The sequence below is a fragment of the Siphateles boraxobius genome, unplaced genomic scaffold (assembly GCF_051911475.1).
Source record: "Siphateles boraxobius isolate OS27281-9 unplaced genomic scaffold, OSU_SipBor_1 7, whole genome shotgun sequence".
NCBI classification, from domain to species: Eukaryota; Metazoa; Chordata; class Actinopteri; order Cypriniformes; family Leuciscidae; genus Siphateles; species Siphateles boraxobius.
In genome coordinates this window covers 25,902,775-25,928,349 of record NW_027509197.1, presented here as the reverse complement: position 1 = coordinate 25,928,349, position 25,575 = coordinate 25,902,775, and the positions used below count along the sequence as shown (strand labels likewise).

Sequence of the window (25,575 nt, the reverse complement as noted above, 5' to 3'; positions counted from 1 at the left end):
AATGTGTGACATTTTCACATTTAAACCATAGGGGAAATATAGGCTACACACCAACTCAAAAGGTCAGAAAACATCTGACATATTTTTTTCTGTTAATCATGAACGTCCATGTCCTTGTGCACATTAATGTTTCTGTTAAAGTAAGTGACTAAAACTTAAAAGTTATAAACTAAAAAAACTTTCCTTTTTCAAAGCTCATTCATTCATTCTTGTGTACACTACAGAGCAATACAAAAAACAAACACTGTATAAACATTTCTGTTCCATGTAAGAAAGAAAACCATAATGCTTTCCAAAGACATGAGGGTGAATGAATGATATTTTGGGGTGAACTATATTATGAAGCTCATATGATTTCGTTGATTTTGTAATATAACCAATGAAATCGTAACAATGCAAAAACGGCAATCGCCTCCCATGCCGGAGATGCAAATTCAAGTCCTGTTCAGTGAGGCGAGTAGTACAGGAGGGGTTACACATGCAAACCAAAGGGGTGTTAGGTTTGCTTGTTTCTTCTCAATACAAATTTGCACAAAGACACAAAATCATATACATTGTTTTAATTAGTGCATTTCAATAAATTTTAACATACAAAACACTATAAATTATCAATGGCAATGTGTTAAATTCACATCACTTTCTCTTCTTGTCACACTGAAAAGTTTTTTATGACGTTCCATTCAAATCTAGTCATCCACTGATAAACATGTACGTGTATTTGAGATCACTTATATATCCTTCCCTAACTACCTCTGTCTGCTTTTAGAACAATAACTTCTCACTTTCTTTTTCCATCTCTGGTTTACTGTCGACAATAATGACAGTATGTGAAAATTAAAAACTCAAGGTAAATAAGTAGTGACACATCTATGTCCTGAAACATCTTTAATGGACGCGAACATTGCTAATGACTTGTTCTAACATATAAAGCCACTAAGCGACAGTGGCGCTTTGAAAAGCCCTTTTTTTTTCAAGTCCAAGCCTGGGTGTAAACCAGAGCAATGTACTGAAAATCACAGACAATTAATATTTTAATTGTAGATACCTTCCAATTTTGACCACATTCTTTTGAACAACATAAAATAAAGGTGGCACTTCTGAGCACAATGAATGTGTGTATGAAAATAAAAGAGTGAACAGCTGTTCGGTCTATGAAAAGTTGTCATTCATGCAGAGTTATAATGTGCACAAAAATCCCTGGGGTACATATGTCAACTTTTCTAAATGCACAACACCAGCAGAGGAAATATCCATAAGTGTCCATCTGAATGTAAATATATTTTCCTGTAATTGTGTGACAGAGTATGAGAGAGTGCCAGCTGCTCTCTATTGTGACGGCATAAGGAGGAAAAGCTCTGGAATGTACACAGCTTGAGCCTTTGAACTCAGGTTCCTCTAGGCCTTTCCCTCTTCTTTTGTGCCTTGGGGTCAATTGGTTAAAGAGAGGCGGAGGTCAGTGTGTTATAACACTCTCATCTGCCATCCTCCTCAACTCTTAACATCTCCCACACAGTTCAGTGATTACCCACACAACCTTCACCTCCTTGAAATCCTAAATGCCCAGGTTTGCCTACAACAGACAAAGTTGTCATTAGAATTCCAGACATTCCAAGTCACAATCATAAATACTGGAGCTCAAAGTATAGTGTGGTTTACTTCAATCTGGCATATCTGAAAACTGCCTGATAAAACGCATATTTTGGACATACTACATACAAATATAAAATCTTAATTAATAAAATTCACATTTATTAGATAACTGACAATCTAAGGCAAATGTATTTTCCTGTATGTGAGAAACTCAATATCTCACCTCAGAGCGGAGTTTCCCGCTTGTAAAGTGCTGCACTGGTCGGCCCTTCAAACTGCAGCTTAATTGCCTGTTTGAGATTCAGCTGGGGGTCAGTAGTTGTCATGTTAAACACAGACTCATTAGGTAAGGCACTATGTGGGGAAATAGCTGAAATGTCAATTATTGGAGACATGGATGTCTTTTGAATCCCCCCCCAGTCATTTTTTTGTCCATGGGATTGGATGAGAAAAGGTGGATACCCCAAAGGGGGGCTTTCCCTCATTTTTGTCTGTCTAATTGGGCCCTCTTGGTTTGGCATCACCCCTAAGGAAGCCATAACAGAGTTCCACTTTAGATCAACTCCTCCAGCTTTTTTGTGGCTCTTCTCAATCACATCCTCTATGATGTAAGGAGTTTTAGGTTTTAAGAAGTAGTTACCATCCCCCATTGATCCAAGCCCTTTTAAGGGGTTTTCTGAGTCAGGCAGTTCAGTCAAGGTGCACTGTTCATGTGTGGGACTGCTCTTAGGTACAGCCTTTTTATTATGCATCGATGCTCTACCCTGAAGACTGGCAGGATTGGAGCCAGGAAGAGGCAAGGTGGATGGCCGACTGCGGGAACGAGAAAGTGAATGTTGTTGTATCTGCTGGATGAAATTTAGGCTGTCAGCAGGCACGGTCTGTACTGTGGCATGTGAGTGGCAGGTGGAGGAGGAAGTCTGTGAGGCAGGTATGGAGTGGAAACGGTCTGCAGTCGAAGCTGGGGAACAGGAGGCAGAAACTGAGGTCGAGGATGGAGAAGATGTGGCTGTAACTCCATCAACACCCACCTCTCCTGAACTGAGAGACGCACGGGTCTTGACTAGGGCTGAAAGGTAAGAGGTGTTGGGAGCACCACTGAGTGAAAATGGCATGAGACCTGAAAAGGGCTTTGCACCATAGTTTTCCAGAAGTCGCACAATCGTGAAATGACCTTGTTTTCCTGCTACCTTTACTGAGCTGCGGCCATAACGATCCACATTGTCTGGTTCTGCACCTTTTTCTAAAAGCATGGCCACAATTTCAGCATGCCCCTCCTGAGCAGCAATGCTAAGCGCTGTGGCACCCTGCTGTTTGCAAGCCAGGTCTACATTAAGACCTTTAGCCCCAAGGAGCAGCCTGCCAGCAGCTGCATGACCTCTCCATGCCACAGAGTGCAAAGGAGGCCGACCATCAAGATCTCTTGCATTTGGGTCAGCTCCATATTTCAGCAACAGTTCAATACCTTCCAAGTCTCCTCGCCAAGCTGCTACATGGAGTGCAGTTCGCCCTTCTGCATCTTTTGACTCCAGAGGGACACCACCTTTTTCTATGAGTAGGGTGGCCATGTCTAAACGGCCCTCCAGGACCAGCAAATAAAGAAGAGGTCTTCCTTCAGCATCACGGACATCAGTGTCAGCCCCTCTACGCATCAATAACTCCACAATCTCCCGATGTCCCTGCAGAGCAGCCGCACTGAGTGCGGAGTGTCCATCATATGCACGATGATCAATGGGTGATTTTCGGTCTAGAAGCAGCCTGACTGTACTGCAGTGCCCTTCTTGTGCTGCTAGAATTAGAGGGCTCCGACCCTCCACATCAAGCTCACCCACACGTGCCATGCTACCTCGCTCTGTCAATATTGCACACACACTTTTGTGACCTTCACAAGCTGCAGCATGCAATGGAGTCCAGCCAAGATCATCTTTGTGATTCTCATCCAAACCCCTGTCCAGCAGTGCTCTTACAACTTCAATGCTACCCTTTGCTGCAGCCAAGCAGAGAGCGGTGCGGCCTTCTCCATCGATACCATCCACTGCTGCCCCCCAAAACAGCATACGATTAACTGTGCCAGCATGTCCCATAGCTGCAGCCACAAGAAGAGGAGTGACAGCAGAGGGATGAGCTCCAGAACTTTCATCTACATCAGCCCCAGCTTCCAGGAGGAGTTCAACAACTTCCTCGTGCCCTTCGTAAGAGGCTAGTAATAAAGGGGTCATTCCATCTCTGTCCTTATGTTCTGGATCAGCACCTCGCTCCAAAAGAAGATTTACAACCTCTCCATGCCCTTGTCCTCCAGCTGCTGACGGCACACACAATGCAGCAACAGAGAGAGCAGTACGTCCATCCCCATCTGCAAGATTCAAATCAGCCCCAGCATCCAAAAGTATTTCCACTGCCTCTTTGTGACCCATGTAGGTTGCAGCTATTAGTGGAGTACGTCCCTCACGGTCTGAACGGTCTACTTCAGCACCATGTTTAAGGAGGGTCAACAGAATTTCCTCATGTCCACCCCATGCTGCTGCTCGTAAGGCTGTCCGGCCATCTGAATCACACCCATCAATCTCTGCCCCAGCTTCCAGAAGTAGACGCACAGCTTCCTTGTGGCCACCCCATGCAGCAGAGCGAAGAGCAGTCCATCCCTCACTGTCCACATGCTCCAGCAGGACCTGTGCTGCAGGACTCTTGCTCCCTTGCTCCTGCACCCACTCTAGCAACAACTGTAGTACACCAGCATGGCCTTGTCTGGCAGCAAGCGTCAGTGCAGTCTGCCCCTGGTTGTCATTCACTGAAGGGTCTGCTCCATGGCATAACAGCAATACAGCTACATCTACAAGTCCAGCATGGGCTGCAGATGCTAGTAAAGTCCGTCCATCTGATGGGTCTGTACGGTTTACACTGATGCCACTGTCAAGAAGAGCTCTCACAGAGTCTTCCCTCTGTAATGCTCGTCGAACTATCCTGCCTCCTCCCCCAACACAGTGAACCCCCACACTGGAGCTATTGTCAGGGGAACAGCTTGCAGGGTAAATTCCACTTTTCATTAAGAGCTGAAGTACATCTTGCTGAACTAATACAGGTGTATGAGGAGGTGATGGTACATTAGAAGAACAGTCTTTTCTGGCACTATTAATAGATGGAACTCCAGTCCATAGCAACCACAATGCCAAGAGGGATGGTTCCCCTTGATGGACTCCACTGCTGAGGAGGTGGTGGGCCAGCTGGCAAGTCTCCTCTGTATCCAAACTACTGGCTCGAAAAGAGAGGGACATGGCCAGAGAAAGTTGACCATCCTTTACACAACACAAAAACTTCTGTGTGCAGTATTTGACATCAGTTAACCATTCTGCAAAGCTGCTGTGAAAGAGGAGTTTACTGCCCTCAGGACCATCTACAAACAGAGATGCCAGAGCACCCATCTGTGCTTGGAAGTCTCCAATCCCAAGGTAGGTGTCACGGCTTCTAGCAATAGTGTAGAGCTGATCAGCTGCTAGTGGTTGTGGGGATGCCAAAAGGATATTTAGCAAAGGCCTAATATGGACAAACAGACTTCTAGGAAAGAGTCGCTGACAGAGCCATAGGTAAAGGCCATTTAGAGTGCCAGGAATGTCCCGAATTTCTCTAAGTCCTACTAGACCATGTGCAACACCATCTAGTACTCGTTCAAGAAACAAGAAACATCCACCACTTTTGATGTGCAAAAGATTAAGCATTTCAGCCGTATCTGGTGTAAGTTGTCTTCTCAAAGCCCCGTCCTGGTCAAGCCTCCGCAGGATATATTGCTGTACATCTCGTACAGTTGCAGGCTTTCTTAAGTCATCCAGACACAACCTCCTAAAACCTGCAGGGTAGAAAAGCAAGAGATAAAATCAGAGCAGTGTACACAGCAAAATCAGAGACAAAATAAGATACAACAATGAATAAAGCATCATGATGAGTTTTTTTAGGGCTTCAAAATTAAAATGGTCTTGTGCAACAAAAAGATTTGATTTCATTAAATATATAGTCAGCAGCATGTTCTGTTTATCATCTACACAATCACAACTGCATGTTAGTCTCATTATTCATAGTTTTCAGTCACGTGAATGGCGTGGAGACCTGGAGGGCAAAACATTACAGGCCTGTCCATTTTCCATCTCAAAAGAAAAACAAAAATAAGTGAACAAAATGCACGTTTTGGACAATTGTGATCCATATACAGCATCTGTTGCAGTATTTGTATTACTAAAAAATGCGGGACATTCTAAAACGTTTAACGTGAAAAAAAGATTTTTAAAGATCAAATTCAGTATACAACTTATTGATGATGCATACTATATACAGGCAAGCATGTATGTATCTTCAATGGAAAACTGCTTAACGAGAAACCGGACGTTGCGTTTTTATTCTGGATTCATCTATTTGCCTGTACATAGCTTTGCATCATCAATAAGGTGTACACCATATAATTGGGTCTTTTTTATATCACTGTCTTACTACCTTAGTACTTAGTACAAACCTGGTAATAATGACAAGCGGACAAAGGAGGAAAGCCTTGTTTTGCCCTCCAGATGGGCAATCCAGGTGGATGCTGCACATTGCTGGTGGTTGAGGAGAATCCCCCCCTTTCTATGTAAAGCGCTTTGAGTACCCAGAAAAACACTAGATAAAATTTAACGAATAATTATTATTATTCCTATAAGGTTGTGACATCATGTGAAAACTATGAATAGTGTAGTTTGACCATATTTTTTACAATTGTGTATTATTTTTTTTGCTGCTCTAAGTTACAATACAAATTACCAACATCACTGGAGCACATAAAAGTTATTTTAAAGAGAACACAGGTGTGAACACCCATAAAGAGTATTTCAATTGGCAGCAGAGCCAAAGTCTTTTGTTCTTGGTATCTAAGCAGCAGCAGTTTGAGATGTTTATCATAACTACAATTGCAGCATTTGTCAGAATAATTGCAATATGTATTTTTAGCAAATTGTGTAGATCAACAAAAGTAGTTTCTTTCCAGTATTTTCATCTCGTGGGCAGAGGTAAACATGATGGTCCTCAAGGCTTTTCAAGCCTAGGTTCAGAACGTTGCATTCAAATTTGTTTATAAAGGCTGAACTATGCACACAACTACTGTACAAAAGATTGTAGTCTCTTAACGCTATACTTCAGATGTCTTCCACAAAGAGCTCATCTCATAAGATGAGCTGAAGTCATATAGTGAGTGAAGTCATATAGTGACCCTCATCTCATAAGACCCGGCCATAATATACTGATATAAGAACAAACAGTCATAAGCTGTATGTTTGGCAATACTGAATGTTTGGGTGGTCATACAAGTGTGGAGAACATTATTCATTTGTTACTAAAAATGTTTCTAAAGACAGATGAAGGATTCACAGCAGAAAGCAGTAAAGCTAATCATCTCACATTTCAGCGCTCATGAAGTGGTTTATGAATCATCAGAGTGTGTACCTGAGAACATCTTGCATATGGCTTTGTTCTGTCGGCGTGCAGAGCAGACCAGCAAGATCCAGGGAGGCAGGAGCTGTATGTATCTGAGCAGGATCTCTGCAATAGAGGAACTCTGAGTGTCCGCAGATCCTGATATTGACCGTTCTCCAATTCCATTACCTCCACAACACTCTGAGTCCAGCGAATCCACCACAATAAACACACTGTGAGCTGGTGGTGTCAAAGACATGAGAGGCTCTAATACTGCCCTAAAGAAAAACCAAAGGAGGAGTTTAAAATGTATTATACAAAAGTAAAGGCATAACACAGCATGATTGCACAACTGATTGTATTCAGCTAGAACACTGATAGCAAGTGATAGTATCATACCATCTTTAATCACACAGACATATGACTTTTTTAAAACTGAATCAACCATACATGCAAGACACTGATATAAAGTCTTAATTTAATTTTTTTTTTTAAATGTGGGAATAGGGCAAAAATAGTTTGGTAGAAGAAACGGAGGAATGGAGGAAGGAGAAGCAAGGATATACATATTTCTGTAAACAACAGTGAGCAAATGAAAAAAAAATCAATCATTTTAAGAACTGGAAATAGGAAAGAGATGTCATCACATATGAATGAAAGTCAATTCAAGACTAAAACAGAGCTTATCTGACATCAAAACAAGAGTTCAGAAATGTGGCATTGTTTTGTATAGAATAGAATCATGTGACAAATTTATTTAAAAAAACAACAACAACCCAACAACATCCTTTAAAATGCTGGGAGTTCTTTGGATGTTTTTTTTTTTAAAGCTTTCATATTCCTAAGCCTTTCTGTCTTTTTGGCCACTTCTTCTGACTTAAGGTGTGGTTGCAGAGGCATCGTGACTCAGTGTTATGGAAGCTCGGTGATTTCCTGTTGCTTCCAGGGCATACCAGTAGACAGTGAGAAGGTGCTGCTTTATCAGACTCATAATTACCAATCAGTCTTACTCTTATTACTGACCCACTTCACTCACTATATGACTGCCTTTTTAATCAAACACTTAAATGTAATATAATGCTTTCATCTATCCCAGCCTAATATGCAGAGACAACTACAAACCACTCATAGGTTGATTTCCTAAAACCTCATACAACATCCTCATACAACCTAAAGCATCCTGATACCTAAATCATTGGCATGAGTTTGGAATAGGATTATGTGTGTACATTTAGTAAATTGTGACAAAGAGCTCAGGAGCAGCCATCTACTACTTAGTCTAAATGTGTAGGTAGTTCAAATTGATTATGCGTGTATAAATAAATCACAATATTTTCCAATGAGCGGTGTATATATATTTTTTTCCTTCTTTTTTTTCCTCAACTGCTTGGCCCATGGACTCTTTTTTAAGTCTTTCTTTGTTTTTGTTTTTTAAATTGCAATTGAGAAAATGAATTGGGAAAAAAACATCCCAAACTGGAAGCATTGCGTTCTCTATAGAATAATCATAGCTCATATTTTGATAATAATGAATAAACACACTCGCTTTCTTTAATAGCAAAGCATTTTAAACAACACACCTTATTCTGTCTATTATGGTTAAACGGATCAGTATTGAAGTTTCTCTCTCATACTCCCGCCATAAAATTTATAATCACAAGCATTCTGTGTTTATCGGTTCCTTATCTCCAACACGTGGGCTCACATAATTTGTTGAGCTAATGCCCTTTTAACATGCTCACAGATCACAGCTTGAGCTAAGCAACCTAATAAATGTACTTCCTGACTCATTCTGTCCACAAAGACAAGCTATGGGCTTGTCTTGAGCCCTGGAATGGTCATGCTAGTTAAATTTGTCAAACAGAGAAGGGTTAAGAGATCAAGCTCAAAAGAACAGTTATGTGACACTTTTTTTTTTTTTTACTTCAGTGGAGGACAAAATAGAAGGGTTGTGGTCATGGTCAGGCCAGAAGATTACAGTAGTTACAATGAAACTGAAAATATGTTACAATGGCTATAAGTACAATTCCATTTCGCTAGACAAAACATTTAGCAATCTACTTTTCAATACAGTACAATACTCTTAAAGACATTTTCTCTTTAATATAACTATATCTCTGTCTAGAGCTTCAAACTGACACAAAACAAATTTATTTCCTTATGACAAAAGTTAATGTCCAGATAAAATAAACAGTTTATTTATAAGACAACAAGTAATCTCCGCTCTGAGGACAGTGTTAAGGATAGCTTATGTACATCAGAGAGCATGTTGAATACAGCCAGGGACTGACAATTACATTTCACCTCTAAATTAACTCTTCTTACAATCTCTTGCCTGGACCAGAGAAAAACATCACAGCAGTTTGTCAGCATGTGTAAGGCAATTGTGAAATGTGGGCCTGTACGTCAGATCTGTGAGGGAAAGCTGAAAGAACTAGTGTAAGAGCAAACACTGAAAAGCAAAAAAAAAAAGGGGGAATAAAGAAAGCTGTCAGCATGGCGACCTCACCAACTCCAGAAACTAGTGGCACAATTCTCAGTCTTTACCCCTATTTTTCCCCTGAAGGTTGTAAATAGCGTCATCCATCTGCACTGAACGCTGGACTATTGTGATTACTGTGAATAGGCATCATTATTGCGATGAGAGGAATAAATAAATAAATATATGTGGCAGAAAAGCAGAACAATAGCCCCCTTTCCTGCCTTTGACAGAGTCTTTCTGAGGGGCACCAGACGAAAAATACGATTGGAGGAGGAGCATACAGGGGGTGGGAGGGTTTGGTAGGAAACAATAAAAGAAACCTTGTTCAAGCAAGATGCCACTGAGTGCATTTATATTCATAACAAACACTAAGAAAACTCAGAAATAAAATCAGCTTATTATAAATAAACAGAGAATGTAAGAAAAATCTGTTTGCATGATTTTAAAATTGTCCGTTACCAAAATGTCATATGCACAAGACATATACACATTGAATAAGCCCTCAGCATGGCTCCAAAAGTGTTTACATGCAAAGCACAATAGGGGTAATGTGCATGTCTACATGTTAGTTGGGTTGTGCTTCAACAGTTTATGTCCTTTACTCAATAACAGAACAAAGTTTGAGGCATTTACATTATCTAAGCATAACTGGTTAGGATTGTACAGAAACACACTAATTTAAAAAAGACCAAGATTAAGTAGTGCGGATTACATTCAAAACAAGTGGCTTCTGCAATGACGATTTACCTTTTACACAAAACATCTTTTTTTCTCTTGATTTTGATATTTTTTTTAACCATATAACTCCTTGTTGAAATAAAAAAATGTTCTGAAGTCTGACTTTCTAAATGACTTAGACATTTTGTTGTATCCTGTCTAGCAAAGGCCCCACTGAAGCATCACTTTCCTTGCACAAACAATGTGAAATACAGAGGGAGTGTGTAAGGTACACCAAAGGCCTAGCTGTGAAACATCTGGGATTTCTCACAGAAGTAATGCTTGGAGAGCAAACATGAAATGCTTGGAGAACTAAAGGCAGAAAGAAATTAGTTCAAAGTGTTCTTAAACAGGGAGTGATTTTTTGCAGAGCAAAAGCAACAGAAAAATTTAAAAGAGTAATGAAAAAGTGGTTATTAGAACTGCTGAAATAGTGAATGTCTAAGATATAAAAATCTCTATTAAATTTGTTTCATTTTGTACATTATTTAAAAACATGATTTTCAAGAAGAAATGTAATAGTTACTGTGAATCAAGAAGAAAAAATATCACTGTTTTATATACATCATGACATACCGATATAAATTGTGATTCTTTTTCTCATATTATAGCATTATTAATTAAGGTTCTTTTAACACTTTCTTTAAAATATTAATAATTTAAATAATTGATGTGTTCATTCACACAATTTCATACAACACAGTTCAGAAGAAACATGGTCTTTAAAAAAACATGCAATCAACTTATAATATTGTGGCATTGCAATGTAAAAAAATGTGATAGATCTACACCAACCTTTTAAAAGTGTCATCAGGTGCTCTTTGGCAGTGGAGGGGCTCCAGGACAGCGGCAATAGCAGCACTGCTAATCACTTTCATATAGTTTGGTCCCAGTAGAGGACTTTCCTTCAGCTGTTCAACCAGCCCCAGTACAAATCTCCACACTTCAATACTGTTCGCATCCTCTCGCTGGCAATAGTGCCAGGCCAAACATCGTGATGCAAACCCTGCCGCCCTGCATGCTTCCGACTGGGGCCAAACCAGTTCTGTGCAGAGGGCCGTCTTACCTGTGCCCGGGCCCCCAGTCACCAGGACCCCTGGAGAGACATTGATCGCTCCCTCCACAGCCTTGGCGGCATCTCGCGCCTCAAGCCATCTTTGTAGCTTCTCGAGAGCCCATTCACGGCAGTAGAACCGCCGGCCCCGTAACAAGCTTGGTAACATGCTCCTCATCTGGCCCTCTGGAGATAAACAGGGACGGACCATGACGATGTACCTTCTTCCATAGTCCCTTACAGAACAAGCGAAGCAGGTGCTCTTAGAATCTCTTTAAACCTTCAATGTTTGCACTGCAGTTAACACAGAAAGAGCAGAGGGTTACTTGGGCTATATGCAAATTGAAAGGTTTCCGGATTGGAGCGTCAGAGAGAGTGTCCTCAGATAACTGTTGGCTGCAGGTGTGTTTGTATTTTGCAATCCTGTAGGTCCAAGTCATGCTGCTACTCGGAAGCCCTATAAGACAAAACAAACATAAAGCTGGAGGAGAAGGGTGTAATTCTGTCAATGTTTAAATACTTTCTCCTAACCCAAATTAATATGCAGAAACAAGTCATAATAATAATAATAATATATTTTTTATGTACAGTATATCACCTTTTATACAAGTGCTAAACGAGTCAGCATAACATATAGAAAAAAAACATTTAAAAAGTATTTTAAAATTATAAAAATAAAAACTAAATAAATATATATTTTTTTACAAATAATAGTCAAATTCTCAATGACTTAAACTTAAATTGTCAAATTGTTCCATTGGTCGTATAAACAGATTGTGCCATTCCCAAATAATGGTTGTTGAGCCAATGTTGCTGTGAATATTTTCATAATACCAGTGTTTAAACTTTCCGGGGAAATTCATTTTTGATTGGGTCACTTTATGAATGACTTCTGGCATACTATAATGTAAATCCCATGCAATCCTGGCAGGGGTGTGGGAAGTAGGGTTGCTGGGGGAGCTTCAGCTGTTTTTCAGAATTTATAATAAACACTTTAAGTGGGCAATTAAAAAGTGTTGTTTATATGTTGAATTCAATTTTTTAAAACATACACACTCCTGTATGAGTGTGACGTCATATTGTGACCGTTGCAGTGTTAGTCCGCTCTACTCCTGAGTGTAAGCCCACCTGGTAGGCAGGTTTTTTGTGTTAATTTTTTTATTTCCTGTCATTGTGCAGGATCTTTTAAAGGGTTAGTTCGCCCATTTAAGACATGAAGTTGTATGCAATCCTTACCAGCACTATAGTGCATACACACTGACCCACTCTGTAGTCACCTTCCTGGTCAGAGTTCTGGCCTCTGGAAGTTTTTCAAGAAAGTACTCCCGGTTACTTTCCGGGGCCTCAAAACTGTGCGTTTTTACGTGAAAAAATGATTTGCGTTTCAAAGCTTGATTAATTTACCACACAAAAAACACGGCACACAAAATTCATACCTCAGTTTTAATCGGCACTATTTTCTTTCCATTTCTATCAATCCGCGCTGCTTGCAACGTCAACAGTACCTCAATTGTGTGTGTGTGTTCAATCAAATAGTTTTCTCAGCAAATTGTACCTATATCCCTAAAAAAAATTTTATATTAGACATCTTTTTAACGTGTTTTCCACTGGAGTCTAAACATCAGCTTGTTTACCTTACAGTTTAGACATGGGATCATAAAGTTAGTAATTAGAGCTTACCCGTGGTACTGGTACAGCAAAACTCTTTAAAATCAGTTTTTTTTCTTTTTCTTCCTTGGTTGGAGATGTAATCGTCTTCGCTGAAGTGAGCACTTCACACACGATAATCCTTGATTCTGGATATTTTAGCTCCCGCAGAGCAGCCGATGGCAACCAGCCAAAGCTGTCTCGTAGCTATATCCGAAACAGGAAAACGATGGAATCTGAACGGTGTTCCCGGCACATTCTTGTGGTCACAGCCAGGGAATTTACAAGTTCGCACCATTGTTCATTTTCTACTTTTTACGTCGTTGTCAATCGATTGTGTAAACACTATGGAACAGCTGATCGGAACGTGCGCACTGTTGACGTTGACAGCAGCGCGGATTGATAGAAACAGAAAGAAAATAGTGCCGGTTAAAACTGAGGTATGCTGAGGTATATATATCAAGCTTTGAAACGCAAATAATTTTTTCACGTAAAAACGCTCAGTTTTGAGGCCTCGGAAAGTAACCGGGAGTACTTTCTTGAAAAACTTCCAGCGGCCAGAACTCTGACCAGGGAGGTGACTACAGAGTGGGTCAGTGTGTATGCACTATAGTGCTGGTAAGGATTGCATACAACTTCATGTCTTAAATGGACGAACTAACCCTTTAATGTATATGACAGCGTAAACGGCTCAATAAGACCGGCCCGTTGCATTACTATTGCAAGCAGTATCACTGATATCAAAAATGTGATGTGCAGTCAAATGTCCCATGCTATTTAAACGAGTGTTCTCACCGATTCACTTGATGTGCTTCATATTTTCTAACGTGTTTTATAGACTCAATATTGTTTCTCATTCAAATATGGTGACCCCCCCACCCAAAAAACAAAACAAAAAACACAGCAACCCCAACCTTAAACATCTTCCCAGGCCCCCGAATTCAGGTGGTGCTGTTTTACCTATTATGCTAAAAAAAACATTGATCCTTTTACTGATTGAAAACAGTCATTATTTTTGCAATTCCGTTTGGTGATGATAGCGGCACAGAAATTACGCCGTTCACCTTTAAATGAAAGCTTGGCATTTAACTCGCCCATGACATGTGAGAAGGAAAGCTTGAGAGAGAAACAGAAATAGAAAGAGGGTTAGAACGTATCTGTCAAACTCCCATGAAAGTGAGAGCTTGGATATTCAAGCAAGTTAAGCTGCTGACTCAACCCTCAACTTAAATTGTCCTAAGCAATAAAGAAATAAAATTAAAGATAGAATGAAAGACAGAGAGTGAAAGAGAAACACAACAAAAAATCTCACCTTTCATAAACACTGGTCATGGTCATGGTCATGTCATTACTTTCTGTTGCTCCTATCTTCCTCCTCGCAGGTCTTATGGTTCTGCCGGCCAGACTGAAATCTGCTCCTCCTTTTGCATATTCTCCCCGGCTCCCAGCTGCTTACCGGTTTTTCTGGTCCTTTATCTCCTCCCCTCTTGCTCCTCAACATGTCAGAGCATGAAGTGAAATAGCTGACAGCAAGAAAGAGAGAGAGAGAGAGAGAGAGAGAGAGAGAGAGAGAGAGAGAGAGAGAGAGAGAGAGAGAGAGAGAGAGAGAGAGAGAGTGTGAATAAGGGAGGAGTTAGGGTTTGGGGTCAAAGTTTAAACACAGATGCATGATGTCATATAGTGTTTCTCTTCCTTTGTCCATACACATTCTCTTAAGAGAGTGAGAAACTCATGGACAGGATCCAGATTTTTGCCCTAAATACACCTCACATGTCTGCAATTTATTAGAAGCCATAAAACAAAACAGAAGTGCATTCCCTCAACAGCCAGCAACCTCATTACAACAAATACAGTGCTGACAGTGTATTTTTACACAATGTCTAAATCAACAACTAACTGAACAACAACATGTGGTGGGGGTGGGGAAGTGGAGTGGATAAAGATGCAGGCTGTCTGCCCAGAGGTCACAGGATCAAAGTGTTACAGATGATCCATGAATCCTCTAACCATTGCGCCCTCGAGGGAAGCGCCCAAGACTGCTCCAGGGGGGCTCTCCTTGTAATTGATGTACTGTGGGTTATTTTGGATAAAGGAGTCAGATAAATAACAAGTAACTAAGTAATATATGCGTTTTTAAAAACAATTATGTCAGCATGTGCATGTAACTCGCAGGCGTCAAAATACTAAAAATGAAAAAAATATGATTTGTCCTGAATTTATCTGCTGGCTTTATAGACTTCTAAATAGGGTTGCCACCTGTCCCGGTTTTCCCGGGATTGTCCTTCTTTTTAATAAACTGTCCCGGGAAATTTATCCACTCTCCCGGGACACTGAATGTCCCGGTTTTCGAAAGGCTACGTGAATATGTATGTTCAATTTACTATTTTCTCTCCACTTGAAATAGCCTATGCGTTGTGCAGAGTGGTCGGTGTCTCTTGTGTGTCGAATGCGCTATCATTGGCTCTGGGACGTGTGACGTGACGTAGGCTACGTCATCTAGCGCGTCTGTCTTGGCAGCTAGCCAGTTACTACAGGCAGCAATTAGAGAAGCAGTGAAGAAGATTGTACGTCAACGTCATTCATTAGTGTTAACGTTGATCCTTCAGGTCAGATTGAATTTCAAATTGTCATGCACTGAATTCAAGACATTCATTGAAAAAGAGAAACCACTGATAGCCGCAGCAAAGGGAAACCGCAAGTATAGATGGAAGATTAGGTAAACTAAGGCCTATTTATGTATAATTTTGTTATTCCAATGTCTGATTGAGACATACTAAATAAAAGTGGCTATAGATGTGGCTAAGGTATGGTAAATGCAAATCTAAAGTCATCCCTCTACTTATTTCTTTAGGAAAGAGGAAGCAAAAGCAAGCACAAGCACCAGTATCTAAGCAATCATGCAAGCTATAAGTTAAGTAAGATAAGTGAGAATACTTGAGATGTTTAACATATTCACGACTATGTACAATCTTACTGCAGCACAAAGGCCAATTTTGTCTTCTGGGTCTAATGTCTAATGGACATTTTCACTTGTGAGCAAAGAGGTGGCAGGGTCATCGATATGTCCAGGTTTTTTTTCAGACATAGATGGCAACCCTACTTCTAAATATACTACTATATATAGAAATGTTTACTTCCATAATTTCCAAATAAGACTGATTTTACTGCTGTTGACCAATTAACGGGTCATTTTCACACAAAATATATATTTCTCTCATAGATCACATCACAAATTTACCACCTTACACAAAGTATTTAAAGTACAGTCATGGTCAGAATTAATGGCACCCCTGGTAAATATGATCAAAACTGGCTGTAAAAAATAAATCTGCATCGTTTATCCTTTTGATCTTTCATTCAAAAAATTGCCAAAAATCTAACCTTTCATTGAAGTAAAAGAATTGAAAGTGGGGGGGGGGGAAATCACATTATGAAATAAATGTTTTTCTCCAAAACACGTTGGCCACAATTATTGGCACCCCTATAATTTTTTATGAGTAAAATATCTCTGAAGTATATTCCCATTAATGTTTACCTTTTTTAGCACACCAGTGTGACTAGGAACATGCAACTGCCTATGCCTTCTTGTTTCACAGGAGTTTAAATATGAGGAAACACAAAGGCCAAATTCACTTATTCATCCGTCACAATGAGTAAAACTAGGGGTGTCAGGATTCTCCAAATCCTCGATTCGATTACATTTTTGATTCTAAGGTAACGGTTCGATTCGATTCTCGATTACTTTTTTTTAAGCACAGGTTGCTGTTGCTCCTAAAAAGCTGACATCAGTTCATTTCTGTAAAACCAAAGAATATAGTTCTGATCTGCATCAAAAGATTGTTGAGCATCACAATATAGAAAGTGGCTGTAAGAAAATAGCTAAAGAATTGAAAATCACCATTTTGACCATCAGGGCAATAACTAAGAAGTTACAATCAACTAAAGATGTTATGAATCTGCCAGGAAGAGGACGTGTGTCTATATTGCCTGAATGCATGGTGAGGAGGAAAGTTTGAGTGGCCAGAGACTCTTCAAGGATCACAGATGGAGAATTGCAGAGATTACTTGAGTCTTGGGGTCAGAAAGCCTATTTTAAAAAAAAATCAAACAACCCCTACTTCACCACATGTTGTTTGGGAGGGTTTCAATAAAAATCCTCCTCGCTCATCCAAAAACAAACTCCAGCATATTCAGTTGTCAAAATGACAGGAACTTTAAACGGCACTGGGTTCTGTGGTCAGATTAAACTAAAAAAAGAGCTTTTTGGATGCAAACACGCTAGATGGGTTTGGTGCACACAAGGATAAAAAGTACCCCATGTGTACAATTTAATGTACCGTTGGATCTTCAATGTTGTGGGCATATCTTTCTGCTGGAGGTCCTGGACTACTTGTTCAGATACATGGCATCATGGATTCTATCAAATATCAACAGATAAAAAATCAAAACCTGACGGCTTCTGCTAGAAATCTTATAATGGGCCATGTTTGGATCTTCCATCTGGACAACGATCCAAAACAAAATCAAAATCAACACAAAAATGTGTTATAGAGCACAAAATGAAGCTTCTGCCATGACCGTTCCTTGTTCTTTGACCTGATGAGTTTAGTGAACTGAAGAGAAGAAGCACCAACATGGATCTGGGAATCTACAGGATCTGGAGAGATTCTGTATGGAGGAATAGTCTCTGATCTCCTGTCAGGTGTTCTCCAAACTCATCAGACATTATAGGAGAAAACTCAGAGCTGTTATCGTAAAAAAAGGAGATTGCAAAAAGTAATTAATAAAAGGGTTCCAATAATTGTGGCCAACGTGTTTTAGAGAAACACATTTATTTCATAATGTGATTTCCCCTCCACTTTCAATTATTTTACTTCAATGAAAGGTTAGATTTTTGGCAATTTTTTGAATGAAAGATCAAAAGGATAAACGATGCAGATTTATTTTTTACAGCCAGTTTTGATCATATTTACCAGGGGTGCCATTAATTCTGACCATGACTGTAGGTATGAAATGGAAGTTGCTATAGTCCTTTCTTCCATATTGTGACATGCATCCGAGTGAAACGGCTTCTTGTAAAAGGAAAAAAAATGTAGTGCGGGACGTGATTTGGTCCATTGGGAATTGACTGGATGGTTATGGTTTGCTATTGCTGTGATCACATGTGAGTGACATCATGTGCCCTTTTGCCAAGAACAAAAGTAAACTAATGGATAAGTAAACTATTATAGAAAGTTTATTAATACACATTTGATTGATCCTGAGAACATAAAATTGATGAAAAATCAAAAATTCTAATTGGCTCTAAACATTCATGTACAAAATTATTCAACCCCCAAAAGTCAAATTTTGTGCAGAATCTTTTATTCTTTATAACCTCCAATAAACGCTGCATGTAAGTGCTTAGAAGCTTCTGACCCATCTCTACTGCAATCTTGGCCTAACCAGTACTCGCTTGAAAAACCTTCCAGATCACTGATAATCTTTGGTTTTCACATTACCACAGCTTTATTGAAATTCCACCGAATATTTTCAATGAAATTAAATCTGCAGACTGCAAAAAGTTGGTCCAAAAAGTTCCAGTTTGGTCATATCACTCCATAAAACACTCCATAAAACATTCTTCCAAAACTCCACAAATGGAAATTAATTTTAGCATATTCAAGTCAGCCTTTTATGTTCTTCTTGGTCAAGAGTGGCACTAGGCAAGATGTACCAACATGAAGGTCATGCTTATCTAGTGTTCTTCTTATACTCTGCATTGAAATATTTTTCCCCTTTTCATCAGGTCATCTTGCATCATTCCCCTTAATGATATTGTGTTTTTCTTCAAAACCCTCAAAGGTTTTCTGGTACAACAAATGTTAAACTTATGAATAAGGCTGCCAGCTGTGTTACTAGGAACTTTTAGTGTTTTGGAAAACTTCTTGTAGCCAAAGACTTTCTGATGTAATAAAACAATTTGTTCTCTATAGCTTTTGTGAGAGCTCTTTTGACTTGGCAATATTTGCTACTCAACTTTAGTATGGGCTAAATATAGCATGGGCTAAATGTATGTGTAACAGCACAGCTAATTCAGTTTTGTTATACGGTTTCCAAAGGCTTAACTGTGTTTTAACAACATTTTGCACCATACCATACAAATAAATAACTTGCCAATTAAAAAACAAAGTTAAAAAAGGTGATTAAAAGGGCTATATTTTTCAGGTCGAGGCAAGTTCAATAATACGTTTTGTTAAAGTTCACATTCATGTTATTTTATGTCAACTACAGCGTTACATTTTGCTTCTATTCTAAAAAGTAGTAGTATGCATTTTTGAAAACCATTATCAGAATAATTAAACTTTCCCCATCGAATATGAAAAAAAAAAAAAAAAACAGTGCTGGGTAGTAACTGAACACCTGTAATCTGGATTATCAGATTCCAAAAAAATAAGCACTTGTAATTAGATTATATTACCTTCTAAAATACTCATAACTAGACTAAAGTTACTTTTTTTATTGATGATTACATGTTATTCTCACAATGACAGTAAATTATTTTTAATAGATTGATTCTCCTTACTACCTTTTTATTATTTAAATTTAATTTTTAATAAAAAAAAAAGCCTCTATACATTAAGAAGGACTTTCAAGTTTGTGGAATTGCACACATATAGACCAGCCACTAGTCATGAGCCTGTAGCCTATCACTGAAAAGCTGAATAGCTTTTCATTAAACTCACGAAACCCCTGCAATTCCTTCACAAACCCCAGTCTGGGAAACTGTGATTAATATTATTCGAGTAGGTAGCCTACTTCACGTTGGCGATAAAGAAGGGAATTCATTTTCTTTCTCTTTGTATTTTTGGTACACGATAATAGGGTACACGATTATCCTATTCAAATCAATGTGATAAACAAGTTTGGTCAAAAGTAATCTAAAAGTAGCCTAATCAAAAAGTAGTCCGATTATATTTCCTTAATTAACGGATTACGTTAATAACTACAATTTGTGTCATGTAGCCTAGCCTTCTCTAATTGAGAATCAGCTAAACGACTAATATTTGGAAGTAATCCAGTAGGCCTACTGGGTATAACATTTGCATCACAATGTAGGCTACAATAAAATAATTATATGGCTACTATAAGCTTTTATCAAAGGGTCAAGTTAAGCCCGGCTGGATCTCAAAACAATGAATCTTTAACATAAACAATAGTTGGTCTCTACAGTCGAAACTATAACCTTTCAGTTACCATTTAACACGCTACACCATGTCCAACTAAGTTCTGTAAAATAAAATATCCAGGAAATCAACATAAGAACACAGTGGATCGAAATAAAAAGATTTAGAACCCTTGCCTCAACGCTTCCAGCGTTCTGAATCGCCTACCGTTTAATTGACTGGAACCGGAGACTCGACAGGTTACAGGTGCCGCATCTTCATCATCCTGACGCCCACCTGACGCTCACAACGCACTTGGACAGCACAAACCCTGAATCCTTCAAGATATAACGGTACAATCTCATCTTTCGTCAGCATGGCAACAGATCCCCGCGTGTCCACAGTGTCGCTCTACTCACTCCGACGCGTTCACGTTGCTTTTAGTACAGTGTGTAATGTAGATGTTTGGTTACATGAAGCGTGGTGTTATTGTGCGTCGTGTCCGACGATAATTCCTGTAGGTTTGCACAAATGCAAATCACTTAATGTGTCTGCAAAAATAGACCACATCGCACGCTGCGCCCACCATGGAAGACTGTTAGAGCTCCAAGTTTTCATGCATCTTGATTGGTTTATTCCGACGCCAACATGGTAGTCCACGAGGGGGCGCGTATGTCAAGGAGTGTGAGATGCCAGTTTAATTCAGCTGTAATTAAAAATGTTAAACCTTTAAGAAATATTCCTAATATAAATAAGCAAATGGAAACAAATATAGAAATATATAAAAGATATGTGACTGTGTCAGTGTGTGTGTCACTTTCACAGTAGGCCTAGTTCCAGACATCAAATTACCTGCCATTAAATGTCGTCATAATGCAAAAAAGATCCTAATAATCTCACAATAGGCTTCATTTTTGGTTTTCTTATTTTATTTAGATTTTGGGGTGAAGTAAAACCCATAAATGTTTGTCTTTGCTCACCAAAATGTTGTTGAAATATTAGGTTATTTTATCCTGAAAGCCTTGACCTATACACATTTATGCCTTTCTGTTACCTGTATTTATGAACTGCTTGATGACTTTTTAAATTTTTTTTTTACCTTTCATGGGACAAGAGTATTCTTTATACTCAAGATCCAACAATAGCCTTTTTTCAGGATGAACTGAAAATCCTCATGGTGTGATTTTTGCATTTGCAAGGCATGCCCAGGAATTCAGAGAATAATGCTTGGAGTAAATTTTCAGCCAGCTTTCTGCCTACAGTAACACACCTGCACCAATGCTTCATTTCATAGTTGGCAGACTCAAAATGTACAGTTTTCAGTCATTATAAGGATCCTTCAATTTGATTAATTATTATATTTTCTAGATCAGATTCCAGTCATTCCACTTTAATTAATTGACAAAAGTAAAGGGGTTATATAGAGAAACACTGAAATTGATCTGAGATGTTGAAATGATTGCATCTGGGTCTAAGTAAAGCATTCAGCTTTTTTTCCTCTCACATGAATCAATTTTCCCTCCCACACAAGCCTATAACTTTGCATTTGCATTTGTTGCTTGGAGCTCTGCTCAATATTACAGCTACAGATATATTTTCTAAAGAGAACAGAGCAGAGATGGTTCAGCTCAGAAAGAATCAAATCTGTGACTGTTCTGTGTAACACAAGGCTATGTAAACATTGAGCAGACAAAGTCCAGACATGCCAGATATCAGTTTGTGTATTAACAGTTTCTGGATGCTGTGATTGAATTCTGAGCCAAGCACAAGGCTGCAGGGGATGATATTGTTACATAACTTAACTAACAGGGTTTTTGTTGTTATGTTGAGACTAGGGCTGTCAAGCGATTACATTTTTTAAATCTAACTAATTACATGATGTGCCGATTAATTAAATTTGGCTGAGAAATTACCCCAAAAGATCATAAAGTCATTATTGTGTTAAATCAGAAAAGTATCAAATAGACATTACAAAAAGTCGCTTTAGAAAGAAATTTATCTGATACAACATAATCTGTTAGACGAAGGTTAAGGTTACAACAGCGCAATCCCCATGGGTTGTATACTGCTGGATGATAGCTTCATTTTGTTCAGATATAGCTACTGCAGAACACATGATTCTGTTGCATAGGCCCTATGCATGTTTAAATCATGTAGGCTAATTGACTTTCTGAATGTGTCAACTATAGGCTATCAGAGTAGATGCAGGTCATTTGAAGGATTTCATTTGTCCTAGGTGCAATGCTAATGTGATTATTTGGGTTGGTTTTAATTGTACATGTCTTTATGATGCCTTTAGTCCAATATTTCTGCTCTACTTTTTTCTTTTCACAACCCCACTTTGGTTTGCTTTTTAAACCTTGACCCTGTATATTATTTAACTGCTTGCAGTGGGCATTAGCTTTGTGTAACTAAGGTAACTGTTCCTTCAAACAAGGGAGATTGAAAAACTAACTAAAATGTACTCGCACACAAAAATAACTTGTATCTCACAAAAAATGATTTATTGACAAATAAACCAATATAACACATACACACATATATTTACACACACACACACACACACACACACACACACACACACACACACACACACACACACACACACACACACACACACACACACACACACACACACACACACACACACAGAATATACAGGTCCTTCTCAAAAATTTTGCATATTGTGATAAAGTTCATTATTTTCCATAATGTAATGATAAAAAATTAAACTTTCATATATTTCAGATTCATTGCACACCAACTGAAATATTTCAGGTCTTTTATTGTTTTAATACTGATGATTTTGGCATACAGCTCATGAAAACCCCAAATTCCTATCTCAAAAAATTAGCATATCATGAAAAGGGTCTCTAAACGAGCTATTAACCTAATCATCTGAATCAACTAATTAACTCTAAACACTTGCAACAGATTCCTGAGGTTTTTAAAAACTCCCAGCCCGTTTCATTACTCAAAACCGCAATCATGGGTAAGACTGCCGACCTGACTGATGTCCAGAAGGCCATCATTGACACCCTCAAGCAAGAGGGTAAGACACAGACAGAAATTTCTGAACAAATAGGCTGTTCCCAGAGTTATGTATCAAGGCACCTCAGTGGGAAGTCTGTGGGAAGGAAAAGGTGTGGCAAAAAATGCTGCACAACGAGAAGAGGTGACCGGACCCTGAGGAAGATTGTGGAGAAGGACCGATTCCAGACCTTGGGGGACCTGCGGAGGCAGTGGACTGAGTCTGGAGTAGAAACATCCAGAGCCACCGTGCACAGGTGTGTGCAGGAAATGGGCTACAGGTGACGCATTCCCCAGGTCAAGCCACTTTTGAACCAGAAACAGCGGCAGAAGTGCCTGACCTGGGCTACAGAGAAGCAGCACTGGACTGTTGCTCAGTGGTCCAAAGTACTTTTTTCGGATGAAAGCAAATTTTGCATGTCATTCGGAAATCAAGGTGCCAGAGTCTGGAGGAAGACTGGGGAGAAGGAAATGCCAAAATGCCTGAAGTCCAGTGTCAAGTACCCACAGTCAGTGATGGTCTGGGGTGCCATGTCAGCTGCTGGTGTTGGTCCACTGTGTTTATCAAGGGCAGGGTCAATGCAGCTAGCTATCAGGAGATTTTGGAGCACTTCATGCTTCCATCTGCTGAAAAGCTTTATGAAGATGAAGATTTCATTTTTCAGCATGACCTGGCACCTGCTCACACTGCCAAAACCACTGGTAAATGGTTTACTGACCATGGCATTACTGTGCTCAATTGGCCTGCCAACTCTCCTGACCTGAACCCCATAGAGAATCTGTGGGATATTGTGAAGAGAAAGTTGAGAGACGCAAGACCCAACACTCTGGATGAGCTTAAGGCCGCTATCGAAGCATCCTGGGCCTCCATAACACCTCAGCAGTGCCACAGGCTGATTGCCTCCATGCCATGCCGCAATGAAGCAGTCATTTCTGCAAAAGGATTCCCGACCAAGTATTGAGTGCATAACTGAACATAATTATTTGAAGGTTGACTTTTTTTGTATTAAAAAAACAATTATTTTATTGGTCGGATGAAATATGCTAATTTTTTGAGATAGGAATTTTGGGTTTTCATGAGCTGTATGCCAAAATCATCAGTATTAAAACAATAAAAGACCTGAAATATTTCAGTTGGTGTGCAATGAATCTAAAATATATGAAAGTTACATTTTTATCATTACATTATGGAAAATAATTAACTTTATCACAATATGCTAATTTTTTGTGAAGGACCTGTATATATAAATAAAAACAATAGATCGTAGAACAAAAACTAATTTCCCCTCAAAGGATATTAATAACCAGCCAACCCCCTATAAACAGAATTCAAAAACAAAGCAAAAAGTAAATTACACAAATAACCCCAAAATCATATTAAATAACAGTATAGCACACTCAAATATACTCCAAACCAACAACAAAAAATGCAAATAATGTAGATAAACAGTTCATGTGTTTTAAAGCACCAATATAGTATAGGGAGTACAAAGGTTGGCTGGCAAAACGAGGCTGGGAAGTGATATACAAACAAAGTGTAGGAAAAAAATTAAAAATAAAATAAACACCCCGCTAGCCAGTACGATTCATGCAGGTACTGGCTAGCTGGGGAAATCAAACAAAACAAACAAGAGGAACAGTGATCAACTAAACCTAATACAAAAACACAATTAACAATACCCAACTATAACCACAAAACATACTTTTTACTTTAATCTCATTAGAAAAATAAAATCAAGACACTTACAAACACTGTCTAAAAACTTCAAATTACCTGCAACAGCCACCAACCCTGGACTAATTTCCAAGATCAAAATAGGAACAGGCGTGACCAACGGCCTACAAATCCACAATGTTTGCGCCTGCATTAAAAAACAATTCCCTAATTTAGTAAAACAAGACTTCATAAATATGAAACAAAACAATCACTATTTATTTAGACTACCTGCTCACCAGACCATGTTCACGCACAAACCAACATGGGCATGTCACCGGACAGCACGATGTTTGTGTCTGCATTTAAAACATTTAATTAAATGAAAAAGGCTTTGTAAATATAAAACAAAAGTCAATATTAGCTTTACCTACCTGCTCACCCGGACCACGTCTATGCACCAACACTCAAGGAAGTGCTGCCAAACAGCATGGGTGCTTCTCATTTCTTATTTGTGCATCCTCGTTTCCTTTCCTTGCTTCCTTTCCTAGCGCCTCAGCTCCTCCCCCTGTAGGTTGTGAGGGAAGGACGCAAGGAAAGAAAATGAGGACGGAGGAATCGAATGAAAGCTTTTTTTATACATTGGAATACTTGATCATTCGAGCGTCACTTCACAGCGTCATCAGCAGCGCTCAAAGCATCTGCCCTTATGTTGTTGAAGTTTGTTTATTTAAGAAATACATAATGAATAATAATAAAGCAAGATACCCTGTTGAAATATGTGAGATGTGTGGTTTATATAAACTGCATAGGTAAACTATAATTT

General features: G+C 39.1%; 2 protein-coding genes across 5 annotated transcripts in view; both read right to left on the bottom strand.

Moving 5' to 3' along the window:
• Positions 1-25,575, bottom strand: part of LOC143723295 (ladderlectin-like) — a 259,996-nt gene that overhangs the window by 224,153 nt on the left and 10,268 nt on the right. The window contains exon 1 of one of the 2 annotated variants that reach the window (XM_077215475.1): positions 10,717-10,720. The exons of the other annotated variant lie outside the window; for it this stretch is intronic. The gene's annotated coding sequence lies outside the window, so the exon portion shown is untranslated. Of the gene's footprint in view, positions 1-10,716; positions 10,721-25,575 lie in introns of those variants that run through there. 2 annotated transcript variants of the gene reach the window in all.
• On the bottom strand, positions 546-25,265 carry ankrd50l (ankyrin repeat domain 50-like). 3 transcript variants are annotated; one of them, XM_077215386.1, is made up of 8 exons: positions 25,184-25,265; positions 25,041-25,108; positions 24,870-24,957; positions 14,233-14,443; positions 11,015-11,730; positions 7,051-7,298; positions 1,814-5,431; positions 546-1,570 (listed from the first exon to the last, which is right to left on the bottom strand). In XM_077215386.1, the coding sequence occupies exons 5-7, from the start codon at positions 11,482-11,484 to the stop codon at positions 1,815-1,817; spliced, it is 4,335 nt and encodes a 1,444-aa protein (XP_077071501.1). In that variant the 5' UTR covers positions 11,485-11,730; positions 14,233-14,443; positions 24,870-24,957; positions 25,041-25,108; positions 25,184-25,265; the 3' UTR covers positions 546-1,570; position 1,814. The 3 variants fall into 3 exon arrangements, with proteins under 3 accessions (XP_077071501.1, XP_077071503.1, XP_077071500.1); XM_077215388.1 differs by lacking the exons at positions 24,870-24,957; positions 25,041-25,108; XM_077215385.1 differs by lacking the exons at positions 24,870-24,957; positions 25,041-25,108; positions 25,184-25,265 and adding an exon at positions 20,294-20,683.

Bases quoted from the DNA above. Each gene is read 5' to 3' on its own strand.
- ankrd50l (XM_077215386.1), bottom strand. From the start codon at position 11,484: ATGGTCCGTCCCTGTTTATCTCCAGAGGGCCAGATGAGGAGCATGTTA. The intron at 7,299-11,014 runs GTTGGTGTAGAT...GTTTTTCTTTAG, and splicing joins CCTGATGACACTTTTAAAAG to GGCAGTATTAGAGCCTCTCA. The intron at 5,432-7,050 runs GTACACACTCTG...TCTACCCTGCAG, and splicing joins CATATGCAAGATGTTCTCAG to GTTTTAGGAGGTTGTGTCTG.